The sequence below is a fragment of the Nicotiana tabacum genome, chromosome 23, assembly GCF_000715075.1.
Source record: "Nicotiana tabacum cultivar K326 chromosome 23, ASM71507v2, whole genome shotgun sequence".
NCBI lineage: Eukaryota > Viridiplantae > Streptophyta > Magnoliopsida > Solanales > Solanaceae > Nicotiana > Nicotiana tabacum.
Genome location: NC_134102.1, coordinates 53,127,976 through 53,142,849, shown reverse-complemented (window position 1 = coordinate 53,142,849; position 14,874 = coordinate 53,127,976). Strand labels below are relative to the sequence as shown.

The following is a 14,874-nucleotide window of genomic DNA, read 5'->3' as shown; positions in this document are numbered from 1 at the left end:
TATAGTAAGTAAAATAGTTATCCGGCCTTATAAGACTCGGTATATATATAACTGCTCTGCCGTAGTAGGCTCGCTCATAGGCGCTCGGCCATACTAGGCTCTGTATCTCGGCCATTCTGGGCTCGCTCATAGGCGCTCGACCACAGTAGGCTCGGTATATAACTTACCATCTGATCAGATGTTGCCCAATAGGGGTCTGCCCATCGATTATAGCTTGATGGTAATGAAAATACTTTAATACTGTATATATAAACTCTCTACTCTCTTGAATGGAAGAATGAAATACTCAAATGATTATGAAGTCCCGATAAAGGGAATATTGTAACTTGCGAGAATAGTAAAATATACATAAATTCCGGGATATGAGACTAGGATTATGTACATAAGTTCAGGAATATGAACTTCTCTTTATGCCTCGTTATCAAACTCATGTAGTTACGAGATCATGCCAAAATGAAGGAAGGGATTAGCCTTAACATACATGGAGTAGGGAAAAATCCGTATGATATTCTTGAGAAAGATTGCACCATACTCCCTTGTAATTGCAAAATCTCACGTTGCTTAAGATGCTATGAAATCTTGTCGAATTTCCATGAAATCTTGTTGAATTTCCATGAAATCTTGTTGAATTTGTTGAAGATGCTAAAATTCTCACGTTACTAAGTTAGATAGTCCTTCTAAGTAAGTTGAAATTGGAAGATCTTCATGTTACTTAGAATGTCTCTTAAGTTTTTTTTATGTCTTATATATGGAGGTGGGCCCCACTTTATGTGGTGGCTTAACCACATAATCCATAATGACTTAATATTGCCACCTAATCTATAATGACTTAAGAGTCATAAGGTTTGGGGTGCTGCCACGTTTTTTTGGGGGGTGTTTAATCTTATCCCATAATTTCTTAGTTAATTAGGTAATATCCCGTTACCCAATAATTGACCAATTACTCACATAATTAAGAATTATCTCAACTTACTTAAAATACTACTCACTTTTAACATACCTTATACACCTTACTATCATGGTCATATAGTACCTTGTATGGTACTAATCCATAAATACGGGATATTGTAGTTTCGACCGTATTTTATCTCAAAATATCAAACTTCGACGAAATTCATTTCTTTGATTTGCTTACCCTCTCACCTTCACAAATTTACTCGTCACTTGTTTGAAATAGCATAATACTTATAATCTCCAAATAATCTTGTCCTTGAACTGATGTCAATTATCTTACGACAAATTCAACGTACAATACTACATGGTATAATATTGTCGTAATATAATACTGCGGAGCGTAACATCGACGTAATACTGCGGGGCATAACATCATTCCCCCCTTTGGAACATTCGTCCTCGAATGTTGACTAATGCATTTATCGGTCTCTTAACTGGATGGCTCTTACGAATGGTTTTAATACTGTCCTTGCCATTTAGGCAACTGTTCTATGAATAAATCCAAAGGCCAGGGCATTCGCCACTTTGCCATTTAGGCCTCTCTTAACTGTTCTATCATGCAGCCTGTACGACTCTGTCTTTGTAAATGCGCCTATGCGACTCTTTTCTCTTTTTTTTTCCTCCAGCTTTTAGCCAATCTCTAGGCCTCACTTTGTAAATATATACAAAGCTTAATAAGATGTCCCTCTGGGCATCTATAGGTATACTGAAGTTCTTCGCTCGGTACTTTGTCGAACTTACGAATATTGTTATATCTTATTTCATAGACCTAGTTATTCATCCGTATGACTTTACTGCATCTAGGTTGGTCATACTTTACCATAACTCTTACCTTGGTTTTATTATTATCGAAGTCTGCTACCCAATTCCAGGTTACTATCTCGCTTCTTATCATAGATGTATAAATCTAAGTCCTTTAATGCTTCCTCGTTACTGTTTATCTTAAGAATGACAGCCTACTCTCATCTCATACTTTGTATCTCTTATCCATCCATTATTTATTCACCTCAATATTGATCTATAATCTACCATTGATAACTTGACCTTTTATGTAACACTGCCGCTAGGGCTTACGTCTCATCGGGGAATATCTGAAATGATTAGATTGATCCACCTAGGGGCGATACTATACTTCCATAACTGTATTTTATAGCATCCCAATGTGACTAACCTTACATGGGTATTTTAATCCCGTACAATTCATGAAATCCTCTTCAAGTCATTACTCAATTGAAGGCCTAATCGTCATCCTTTATCTATCACAATCACACCCTCATTCTACTACTAGGGCAGCATTCCATCTCTTCTAAATGCTACTAGTCTTAGACTCCTTTGAGGTTATTCAGGCTATACTGAGTTTTCTATAACTTAGAGAAACCATCAGCTCTTCTTGTTTTCTTGGGCTTAATCCCGAGGACTTATCCCTTTTCGTCACCTTCTCACTCGCCTTTTCTTATCCTTACTCCTGTCTTCCTAAAACCTTGTCGCTCTACCATACTTTAGCTTGCGACTTACACATATCCATTTATACTACTCGCAACCTTCCTTCAACTTGCTTGCACCATAGATTTCCTTGAGTCATTCTGGAACATCAAACGAGATATCACATCGTCTCAAACTCTTCTTTACTCTCTTAACTAGACCTCTCGATACCTAGAAACCATAGACTGCAAGGTATGCCACTGACGACGCTGCTATCATTCCTGGATACTGAATCCTAGCGCTTCTAGCCTTCTATCTGAAATATGGACTATTCACAACCTTCCTTTACCTTACTTGCCTTAAAATTCTCGCATCACATATTTTATCTCTTTCATAACCTTCCTTCCACATAGGTACAATTTACATCCACAACTTGAAGCTCTATTATAATACTTGCACCTTTGGTGCATACACAATCCGGCGGGAGCTTCATACTGACTTCTTATGAGGCTGGTACTTCTTCTAACTGTCTTTATCGTAAAGCCATTATAGAATATGGTTGTTGTACTATCTCTCTTGTACCTCTGATATTAGAGTAAGTCTGCAATATTCTTTATCACGATTTCTATAATTTTTTGTGTCTAATAATAAGACTCCTGATTTATTTGGTCGATGTAACTCTTTAGTTCCCTCTTCCTTCTGATCAGCCTTCACGTAGGCTTGAGCTATCTTCCGATCTGCAGCTCCTGATATTAGTTATTACTTTAGCCTTCCATGGGCGCTATAGAATATCCATGATACAATCTTCTAACAATTCAATCCTTAGTTTATACCCTGGGCTCAATTCTTTCTTTTTACTTATACCGGAGTCTTCTATTGCTTTATGAATATCAAAATATATGCTACATGGATAATATTCCGGAATCGTAAGTGCGTTCATGGCATAACTAACTCTGGATCACTGATCGAATAAATCCTTTCGTTCCTTCTCAACTTTCTTTAAACGTAGGCAATTACTTTTCCTGGTGTTTTTGCCCCCTTGTTGCTTGCATACTTAACTTATCTTAGTGCCCATACATATTTTAATTCCATACCACTCATATGATCTTGAATATTACTTCTGATTTTTACTTCCTGTCTGTTAGACACGGTAGGTTCCACTTTCTTATGGAGTGCATACAACGTTGTTGTAAGACTGTTGTTATAATATCACTTCCTCTTTAGGTCACTGAGCTTAGGTCGAAGCCTTCTTCCTTACTTTCTCAGCTAGTGTTTCATTGTAGTACATAGGGAGGACCCTCTGATTCTTGCAAGGCTGCGAGCTTATTACATCGTTTACCCGGCGGAATTTTTGATGTTCTTTCTTACTTGTAATTATCCTTACTTACTTACCTTCATGCCCTTGTTCTCTTAGGGTTGATTTTAAGCTGATATTTTGATTGTCTTCCCAGTGGCACTCTCTTTTACCTCCGTAACACTCATACGGTACCTTTAACTACCCCAACTCTCATCTTAATATTTCTCAAGGTTACGATGTCATATTTGTGAGACTGAATTTACTATATTGGGTTTTACTATGTTTATCTTGCACGATCTGCTGATTCATCTGTAACCACCTGTATAGCCATAACTAGGCTCTTCCTGAGTTAACTGCTAACTACTCTTTGGCCCATTCTCATATCAATATTCCACGTAATCTTTCTTGGGTTATTCCTTTTGTCTTAACTTACCTCTCGCACTAGCTCCTTATTTATCAAAAACATCCCGGGCACGAACCCTTACTTCCTCTCCTTGACGTCGTGCTTGCATAATATTCTTGAATTATAGCATATCTGTAGGATTTGAATAAGTGCGATCTCATCCCTTTCTCATTTTTATCGCATTCTTCCTTTACCATTCCATAGTTACTAGAACCGCTTAATTCCGACTTAATGCCACATCACTCCATACTCCCCCCTTTTGGGGAGTACATTGATTTAGTGCTACGATAATCTATGTATAGATGTTTTACCTCTTCATCTTTGGCATCTTTTCACATTATCGATGACCCTTACTCACCTCGGGGTAATCCTTCTGTACCAAGGATAATAAATTTCCTTATTCGCGAGGGTGACACTTAGTATAACTGGCACATACGGTCCCTTAAGCTGAACTTTGCTCACATTGCTTGTTTTAGGGAAGCGTCTTCCTGAATGACCATTCTCTGAATTTCTCATGAATCTACTTCTGTTGTCCATTATATTATCGCCGGAACGAAATCTGGACTTCTTATGACGTCGACCATTATCAAATCATTCAGTCCCTAATTCATGTTTAGTTTATCTTGTTCACCAGCCCATACTGATTTCTATTACTCTGGGTCAGACTTTTCCTTCTGGTAGTCGTGTTGGAGTCACAAACTTATTTCTCGAAATAAGGATATGACTTTATGGTCTATACTCTTTTATTGTCTCAAGGCCTGTCACCTCTCGGCTTTTCATTCACTTGACTATAGACTCTGTAATACTGTCATCTTTTGATCTACCGTTGTCATCCATGTATCATATCTTACTCATAATTCTTCATTAACTCTTTTCTTATTTCCCGCTAACATTTATGTCTATCACTTTATTCTGAAAACTCGAACAAGAAATTCTTTTTCTTTTAGCTCCCCTTTGCTCCATCCAGTGGCTCTTCGGGTTTCTTAATGTTCTCGCTCTACTAGGGACACGAGCCACACTAAGGTAATATTTATCCCTTCCAAGCTTTCAGTGCCTATCTTTTGAAATTTTTTGATGATGCTAGTATTCACATCTAATTGTAATATTCTAGAGTGCACCATCTGGGTGCCTCACAAGGAGATCTATTAGCACCTTTGTAATATCCTTCGGAAATGTCAACTAACACAAACAATCCATTCACTATTTTGGGTTACTCTAACCCCAGCCGGATCCAAATATCCCGTCCTTTTCTTAAACTACACCTGTTAGCCCCCAGTAGGGTATAACTGAGATGGGTGTGGCCAATTATACATACCTCTGTTACTGTTGAAGGTAACTCATAATGCTTATATTTTTCTGCCGGAGTTGAAAATACCGATAATCTTCATTAACTAGGTACCTCGTACCCTTCTCATCTTGCTCCTTTTACTTGTTGAAGCGTGTATCTATCTTTTGAATCTCTCATTGCCTTTCACCATAGGGGTGGATAGATATTATTTGCCTTAAGGATCCTTATCAAGAGGCTTAGTACACACATGATCTACTAAAGACCTTACATTTACTCATCATAAGCATCATGCAAAATCGAGTTCCTGTGACTCAACTCTTTCATAGCTGCCTGCAATCTCTTACCAACCGTCTTTCTAGATGTAGGCATTATCGTATTATGAATACGATAGAGTTTAGGAAATTGAGTTATTACAACTGAGCTATACCACACGATCTAGAGTAAGAAGAAAGACTGACAGTCCTAAATGCCCTGTAGCCTCCTGCTTATAAGTGTGGTGCATAACACACCCATAAACAAGACTCTACTAGACACGACTTGTAGACTCCCTAGGACAGAACTGCTCTGATACCACTTCTGTCATGCCCAGAACCTGGGTGGCGAGACCGGCACCCGGTGCCTCACCTATCCTTGCATACCAACTTGCGACTAAGGGACTCTGAACATATAATGTCATACTTTGGCCATGGGCCACATTGCAAGAAAATTTGCAAATGCTGACTAAATATCAATATAAAGCTGGGCCGACAAGGCCGTCATAACTACTACAGCTGGAAAACCAACAAAATATACATACAAGGCCTACTAACCCAACATACTGCACTGACTGGCATGATATGTCTACAAGCCTCTACTGATGGATGTACTGTGATCAGAACAGGGCCCCGACTTATCCATAACATATATATATACACATATATACACAAGAGGTACGTAAAACTCTAGACCCGGAACTACGAAGGACGTGGAGCTTACCGATCAAGCTAAACCCGGGCAACACCTACTGAGGAGGTCTACTCGTTAGTCTGTCTGAACCTGCACGCATGAAATGCAGCGTCCCCGGCAAAAAGGACGTCAATATTAAATAATGTACCGAGTATGTAAGGCAACCGAATAACTGAAAGCTATAACTGAACTGATAATATAATAACTAAAAGTAACTGGGAGTCAAAGATAATCTGAAGATATGCTTACCTGCTGATACTGACTCAACTCTCTCAATATAGTAAGTAAAATAGCTGTCCGACCTTATAGGGCTCGGTATATATAACTGCTCTGCCATAGTAGGCTCGCTCAAAGGTGCTCGGCCATACTAGGCTCTGTATCTCGGCCATTCTGGCTCTCTCATAGGCGCTCAGCCACAGTAGGCTAGGTATATAACTTACCATCTGATCAGAGGTTGCCCAATAGGGGCCTGCCCACCGATTATAGCTCGATGGTGGTGAAAATACTGTAATAATGTATATATATATAGAACCTCCTCTCTCTTGACTGGAAGAAGATAATACTCAATTGAATATAAAGTCCCGATAAGGGAAAATACTGTAATTTATGAGACTAGGATAATGTACATAAGTTCAGGAATACAAATTTCTTTTTATGACTCGATATCAAACTCATGTAGTTATGAGATCATGCAAAAATGAAGGAAGGGCTTAGCCTTAACATGCCTAGAGTAGGGAAACATTCGTATGATATTCTTGAGAAAGATTGCACTGTACTCCCTTGTAATTGCAAAATCTCACGTTCCTTTAGATATGAAATCTTGTCGAATTGCCATGAAATCTTGTTGAATTTGTTAAAGATGCTAAAATTCTCACGTTACTAAGTTAGAGAGGCCTTCTAAGTAAGTTGAAATTGGATGATCTTCACGTTACTTAGAATGTCTCTTAAGTTTTGATATATCTTATATATGGATGTGGGCCCCACTTTATGTGGTGGCTTAACCACATAATCCATAATGACTTAAATCTTTCCACCTAATCTATAATTATTTAAGAGTCATAAGGTTTGGGGTGCTGCCACGTTTTTGGGGGGTTTAATCTTATCCTACAATTTCTTAGTTAATTAGGTAATATCCCGTTACCCAATAATTGACCAATTACTCACATAATTAAGAATTATCTCAACTTACTTAAAATACTACTCACTTTTAACATACCTTATACACCTTACTATCATGGTCATATAGTACTTTGTATGGCACTAATCCATAAATACGGGGTATTGTAGCTTGGACCGTATTTTATCTCAAAATGTCAAACGTCGACGAAATTCATTTCTTCGGTTTTCTTACCCTCTCACCTTCACAAATTTACTCGTCACTTGTTTGAAATAGCATAATACTTATAATATCCAAATTATCTTGTCCTTGAACTGATGTGAACTATCTTACGACAAATTCAACGTACAATACTATAGTGTATAACATCGTCGTAATATAATAATGTGGAGCGTTAGGAACAAGGTTGGGAGCCAAGTCAGATGGAATCACAGAGCCAATTGAATACAATGGGCAGAAAGGAAGGGCTGACATAGGATATCAGCCTCTGAAAGGGAAAGCTCGCACTGTTAGCTCCGGGAAAAAGGTTTTTGTGATAGAGCATGTTGCAAGTCCGGGACAAAGGTTTTTGTGATAGAGCATGTTGCAAGTCCGGGACAGAGTTCAGCACCCGAAGATGATATCATCAACGGGATGGGAAAGTTATTCGTGAATATGATTGAAGAATGCTGTGAAGGAACTGACATCAAGACACCGACTATCAGGGATGCCAAACCAGGGGAAGAGCTGCAGAATTGGACCGCCAGTCTTGGTAGTGTGGAACTGTAAAAGTTTTCTTTTGAAAAGAGCACGGTCAATTCAGTCTTGTACTGTGTCTGCACCCTTTTGTCATTTGCCTCTTGTGAACTCTTAAGACGTTCCCCTTTTGATGAAATAAAAAGAATTATTTTCCTAAATATCGCAACTTTGTTTTACTGCTTTATTTATACCTAGATTTCCTTTTCAGTAATCAAACCGATAACAAACCGCGTTCCACGATTATGACATGGAACGAAACTACTGAGTGCAACAACCCAGATTATGAGGAATATGACGAGAGTATGATGCGAGACAATCTCCCGCAGGAGATCGAGCAACTTGAGAGTCATAAGAATCCCAATCTCGAAGAAGCGAAGAAGATGTAAAAGGAACCAGAATCAACATTCACCTAGAAGCCGAGTAGAAGGAAAAAATGACTGAGCTCCTCCGATAGTACGTCGACGTGTTTGCATGGTCTTATGATGAAATGTTAGGATTAAGCACCGACATTGTCTCGCATCGACTATCCACTGACCCTACCAGACCGCCGGTCAAGCAGAAGCCCAGGAAGTTCAAACCTGATTGAAGTCTGAGGATAAAAGAATAAGTGACCAAACAGATAGAAGCCAATGTAGTAAGGGTCACCAACTATCCAAGCTGGTTGGCAAACATCGTCCCAGTGCCCAAGAAGGATGGAAAGATCAGAATATGTGTGGACTACTGAGATCTCAACAAAGTTAGTCCAAAGGACGATTTCCACCTGCCAAATATCCACATCCTCATCGACAATTGCGCGAAGCATGAACTACAGTCATTTGTGGATTGTTTTGCTAGAGACCATCAAATCATAATGCATGATGAAGACGCAGAGAAGACAACTTTCACCACGCCTTGGGGAGTCTACTATTATAGAATTATGCCGCTCGGTCTCAAGAACGCCGGCGCCACTTACATGAGGGCCATGGCAACCTTCTTTCACGATATGTTTCATAAGGAGATTTATATATATATGTGGATGATGTCATCATGAAGTCTTGAAAGAGTTCAGAGCACTTGGACAACTTGAGGTAATTTTTTGAATGCCTGCGAAGGTACAGTTTGAAGTTAAACCCAGCAAAGTGTGTGTTGGGAGTTCCCGTTGGGAAACTATTGGGTTTCATTGTAAGCAAGAAGGGGATAGAACTGGATGATTCAAAAATCAAGGCCATGTAGGAATTACCACCACCAAAGAGCAAGAAAGATGTCATGAGTTTCCTGGGCAGACTAAATTACATGAGTCTTTTCATAGCCCAGTCCACGGTAATCTATGAACCCATTTTCAAGTTGCTGAAGAAGGATGCTGCCACAAAATGGACGAAGGAGTGCCAGAAAGCCTTCGACAAAATCAAAGAGTATCTTTCAAACCCGCCAGTGTTGGTTCCCCCCGAACTAGGGAAACCATTGTTGCTCTATTTGTCAGTCTTGGACAACGCCTTCAGTTGTGTGTTGGGGCAGCATGACGAAACTGGGAAAAATGAGCAAGCCATCTACTACTTAAGCAAGAAGTTCACGCCATGCAAGGCCAAGTATACCCTAATAGAGCGCACTTGTTGTGCCCTAACTTGAATTGCTCAGAAGCTAAGGCATTATATGTTAGCGTACACCACACATCTGATATCTCAGCTCGACCCGCTCAAGTACATTTTTCAGAAGCCAATGCCTACCGGGAAGCTAGCCAAATGGCAAATTCTCCTCAGCGAATTTGACATTGTGTACATAACTCGAAAGGCTATCAAAGGGAAAACTTTAGCCGACCAACTCGCCGAGAATCCAGTGGATGGAGGTTACGAATCGCTTACCACATATTTCCCCGATGAAGAAGTACTATTTTCCGGGAAGGATATTGCAGAATCATACCCCGGGTGGAGAATGCTTTTCGATGGAGAAATTTTAAAGGAGTCGGAATTGGGGCAGTCCTGATTTCGGAATCTGGACAACACTATCGAGCATCGACAAAGATAAGATTTCCTTGTACCAATAATATGGCTGAATACGAGGCGTGCATCCTTAGAATCCGAATGGCAGTCGACATGAACATCAAAGAGCTTTTGGTCATAGGAGATTCTGATTTGTAGACTCACCAAGTCCAAGGAGAATGCTCCACAAAGAATCTTAAGATACTACGATACTTGCACTGCGTGAAGGAGCTGTGGAAGAAGTTCACAAAGATTGAGTTCAAGCACGTTCCCAGAATTCAAAACAAGTTCGCCGATGCCTTTGCAACCTTATCATCTATGATTCAGCATCCAGACAAGAACTATATCGACCCTATCAAGGTAGAGATCAGGGATCAACATGCCTATTGCTTCCATGTAGGTGAAGAACCCGATGGTAAACCATGGTATCATGACATCAAGAAATTCTTTCCAACCATAGAATACCTGGATAATTCTACTAATGGTCAAAGCAAGCCCTCAGGAGGTTGGCAAACCACTTCTTCCTTGATGGAGAAGTCTTGTACAGGAAGACTCCACACTTAAGTTTGCTAAGATGTGTAGACGCCACTGAAGCAACCAGGCTGTTGGAAGAAATACATGCATAGACGTGCGGACCCCACATGAACGGGGTCACATTAGCTAAGAAAATTTTGAGAGCTGGATACTTTTGGATGACTATGGAAAGCGACAGTATCCGATACGTGCAGAAGTGTCACCAGTGCCAGATTCAAGGGATTTCATCCTATCACGCCCTGACCTCGGGGAGCATGACTGGCACTCAACCGAGATACCCCGGTCAAGCAAGCCTACTTGATGCCTTTTACCCAACCTTACCGATGAACAATTTAAGAACCAATAATAAGAGATAGACATGAGAAGAGTCAAGTTCTTCACATTCTTTTCCATTACTCAAAGGATATTCATTTACAATTTTTAAAATATCACAAATTCATATTTATGAGAGAAAATATGTTTGCCAAAATACCAACACTTCTAGTTCATTTCCCAACATTGAAAACCACCCACAACATGTCTACGGAGCCTCTAAGTACAACAGAAGGGTAATATGGAAGTGCTGGCGACAAGGCCCCAGTTATACCTCAAAATATAAAGTACAACATCAAGTGAAATTAGGCTCGGAACAGAGTAGGGCTCACCCAAAACCTGCTGAATAAAGAGTAACTGCTAACAAGTACCAAATCTGCCCGCTGACGAACTACCTGCATCTATTGAAGATGCAGCGCCCCCGACAAAAGGGACGTTAGTACATGTGGAATAGTACTAGTATGTAAAGGTAAATGTCCTATTTCAAAATAGAATGCCAATAAAAAAGCGAATAATCATGAAAGCAGCAAATAACATTCAATGATACCCAAATGCCAATTTAAAACATAACAATTTTCAAAATACAAAAGTAATATTATTCTTTTTGGTTGGGAGATCATTAGCACCGATATACCACCATGTTTTTAACACGAAATCCTATCTCGGCCTGATAGGCTAAGTCGTCTCTCCACGAACAATATGGATTGGCATGTGATGAGAAAGAAAGAAAGGTGTTACCAATAGTAGGAACTACCATGCACACAACATGGCATCCGATCACCACCCGATCGGCTAGGTCGTCTCCCTACATATATCGTGTAAGTCGACATCAAATCCAAGTCTATTAACAATCTCATCCCAATCAAGGGGAATAATCTCAATACATCAATCTCATCCCAAATAAGGGAAATAATGACAATCAACTCCTAGACTGGCACGTGTTGTTTCGGGTGTGGGCCTTACGACCCACCCTTCCTCGGTTCAACAATAATACTCCCAAAAACATTTTGTTTGCACATAAGGGAAATAGAAGTACAAATATATTCACCTCATAACCTTTCATACTACATATAGCTTCATTGGTGCTTTCAACCATTCAAAGCATCATTATTTCCTTGGCTCCATTGGCCATACGTATGATACTTCATTCATGGCACGTTGGTCGTATTTCATATTCCATACTTTCATTTATTTACTTTTAAGGATAATTATCATAAACATCAACATATAGAGTATTCCGGAAATCACAACTTTAGGTTCATTAGTAATGAAGGTTTTAAACACAATAGATTCCTTTCCAAAGAATAGAGCAAAATGACTAGCAATTGAAGCACAAGTTAAAATCATAAATGAGTGATACACCACTTATTCTTGAAATACTTTTTCCTGAAAAGGTCAATACACAATTTTAACTCATTAGTATGTAAGAACTCAAATCACATTGGAAATATTTATAAAGGACAGCATGGTGATTTATGAATGAAATACGAATTTAACTCAAATGCACTAGTTACAACAACCATGGCCACATTTTATATCTCACTCTCAGTTCTTTCACTTCCAAACATTATCATAGGTTATCAACAATTAAGGGAATTTGGAATCAATACCTCAAACATGTATACGAGCAATATGAGTTTTAAGCACAATGGGTTTTCTTTCCAAGTTAAGCATAATAGACTTTTATTTGAAACACTAGTTAAAGTGATAACTTTATAATACATCACCCTTACTTGAACTCATTCTTGAAAGAGATCATGATAAGATAGGAGCAATTGGAACACATTTTGAGTACATATATCTTTCAACACAACACTTGTTTAGAATAATCAAATTTATTAGGAACAACCTGTAACATGGGATTTAGGAACTTGGGTCAACCATACTTGAAACTTACGGGATCATCAGAGAATTTGACTCTAGAGAAAAATTTAGCCAACATACGATGCTTGAGCTACCCTTAAGTTACTACAACGTCCCATCACTTCTAGTAATATCAATCTATAGGAAGATAGCAAAAATCGGATAATAATTAAAAGGATTCTCATGGTGTAACTCTCTTAGGAATTTTATCAAACACCTATTATGCAAAATTGACTACGAAGCTCTACAATGGTGATCCCTTCCTCCTTCAACCAATTTCAACAAGACACTACCCAAAATAGATCAACAATCCCACCTACTACCACCTAGTGTCACATGCATGGCTTATCTCCAACTACATAACCTAATTAAACCCATAACACTTGCATGAAGGTATTAGGACAAGGTCTTACCTGGGTATATGATGGTCTAGTGTATGATTGCCTTGAATTATCAAGATTGGGGCAGGGATTGATGATCAATGCACTTGGGGCTCCTTCCTCTCTCTCTAAAGCACTTCTCTCTCTCTAAAATATGTGCTTAACTCGGCCAAAATAACCCCAATGTCATTTTATAAGAAATGGGGTCGGGTTATAAAAATATAAAATAGACCCTCCGAACTCAACTTTGTGATCGCAGAGTGGACAACCGAATAGGTATGCGACCTGCAAAATGAACCGCAAAAACGATCCCAAAAACTCTGATGGTCTGGACAGGTCTACGGTAGGTCTGCGGTCCGCAGACCAGTTATGCGGCCGCAAAATGGACCGAAGAATCACCCTTCGAAATTCTTCATGCTAAATCTGCGACGGAAGTACGGACCGCGAAACGGATATGCGATCGCATAATGGACGGTAAAATGACCTTCAAAATTCAACAAATTTTCTACTCAACTCCGCGATGGATATGCGGCCCGCGGAACAGATCTGCGGTTGCAAAAATTATCTACAACCTTCGTACAAATTAGTCTACCTCGGCACCACAAAACCTTAAATTCTTGGGTGAAATTTTATGGGGCCTTAAATCCTACCTCACTTAGGATCATTCGTCCTCGAATGAGGAGTATAGTCCACCCCAAACACCTAAAATAACTCAACTCTTTTTTCTAATATCTCAAGCCCCAAAATTTGACTAACTCCCAAATTTTTCAGAAATTTCGGCAGAGTTTCCCCTCTCTTTGAGCCTATCCACCTGCCAGCAAAATACCAAAACCACTCCTAACAACACATTCACAACTTAACAAAGCATCACAATATATCAATAATACAAATTTCAACATTACCGTCATTATATTATCAAAATCAATATCTGGAGATGAACTGTACATATTTGAATCGTAACACATAGAAAGTACCTTTCGAATCACAACCATTTGCTATACAAACATTTCACGGACTTATCTAACAAGAATTCGCCATAGCATTTCACGGAGGCAATCTCAACTCCCGGACTTATCTAACAAGAATAACATTTAGGTACCTCTCATGAACCAATTATCCATTAACTTCACCTTCAATAGCTTCCACCGGAACGACAGACAAAGGATTTCCAACTACCTTCTTTGACATTGACACATTAAGCACCGGGTTCATGGAGAACAATGATGGGGAAACATCATACTCATAGTTTGACTTATTTCCTTCAGGATTCCATAAGGCCTAATGTGACCACACCTACTTTACCTTTATTAACAATTCACAGAAAATCTTGAGAGTAACCTGTTCACTTTATTCAACTCTAAATCTCTACGCCGAACACAAAAATTAAACCTTTGGCGACCTTCACCAATTATGCTATTATATGCTAGAATGGATATGACCATAGAGTTCCTACCCAATATGTTCGATCATGGAATGATGCTTCTTCTCTGACATGCTGAACCTACTACTATCGGTAGATCTAATATAAGGAAAAACAACGGGGTTCGAGATTGAGCTGGAATTGTTCAGGAATTCATCAATGTGCTGAGTAGGGAATTACAGGAAGTTATATCCAAAGAGATATGGGGGTTACTACCAATAGCGCTGACATGGTTATTCAGTGTGA

The 14,874-nt window shown here is 39.2% G+C and overlaps 1 protein-coding gene across 1 annotated transcript; it reads left to right on the top strand.

Annotated features, from left to right (window-relative positions):
• The first annotated feature begins 9,859 nt into the window (after positions 1 to 9,859).
• Positions 9,860 to 10,683, top strand: LOC142177166 (uncharacterized). The gene is made up of 2 exons (XM_075245634.1): positions 9,860 to 10,024; positions 10,279 to 10,683. The coding sequence occupies exons 1-2, from the start codon at positions 9,860 to 9,862 to the stop codon at positions 10,681 to 10,683; spliced, it is 570 nt and encodes a 189-aa protein (XP_075101735.1).
• Positions 10,684 to 14,874: the final 4,191 nt, after the last annotated feature.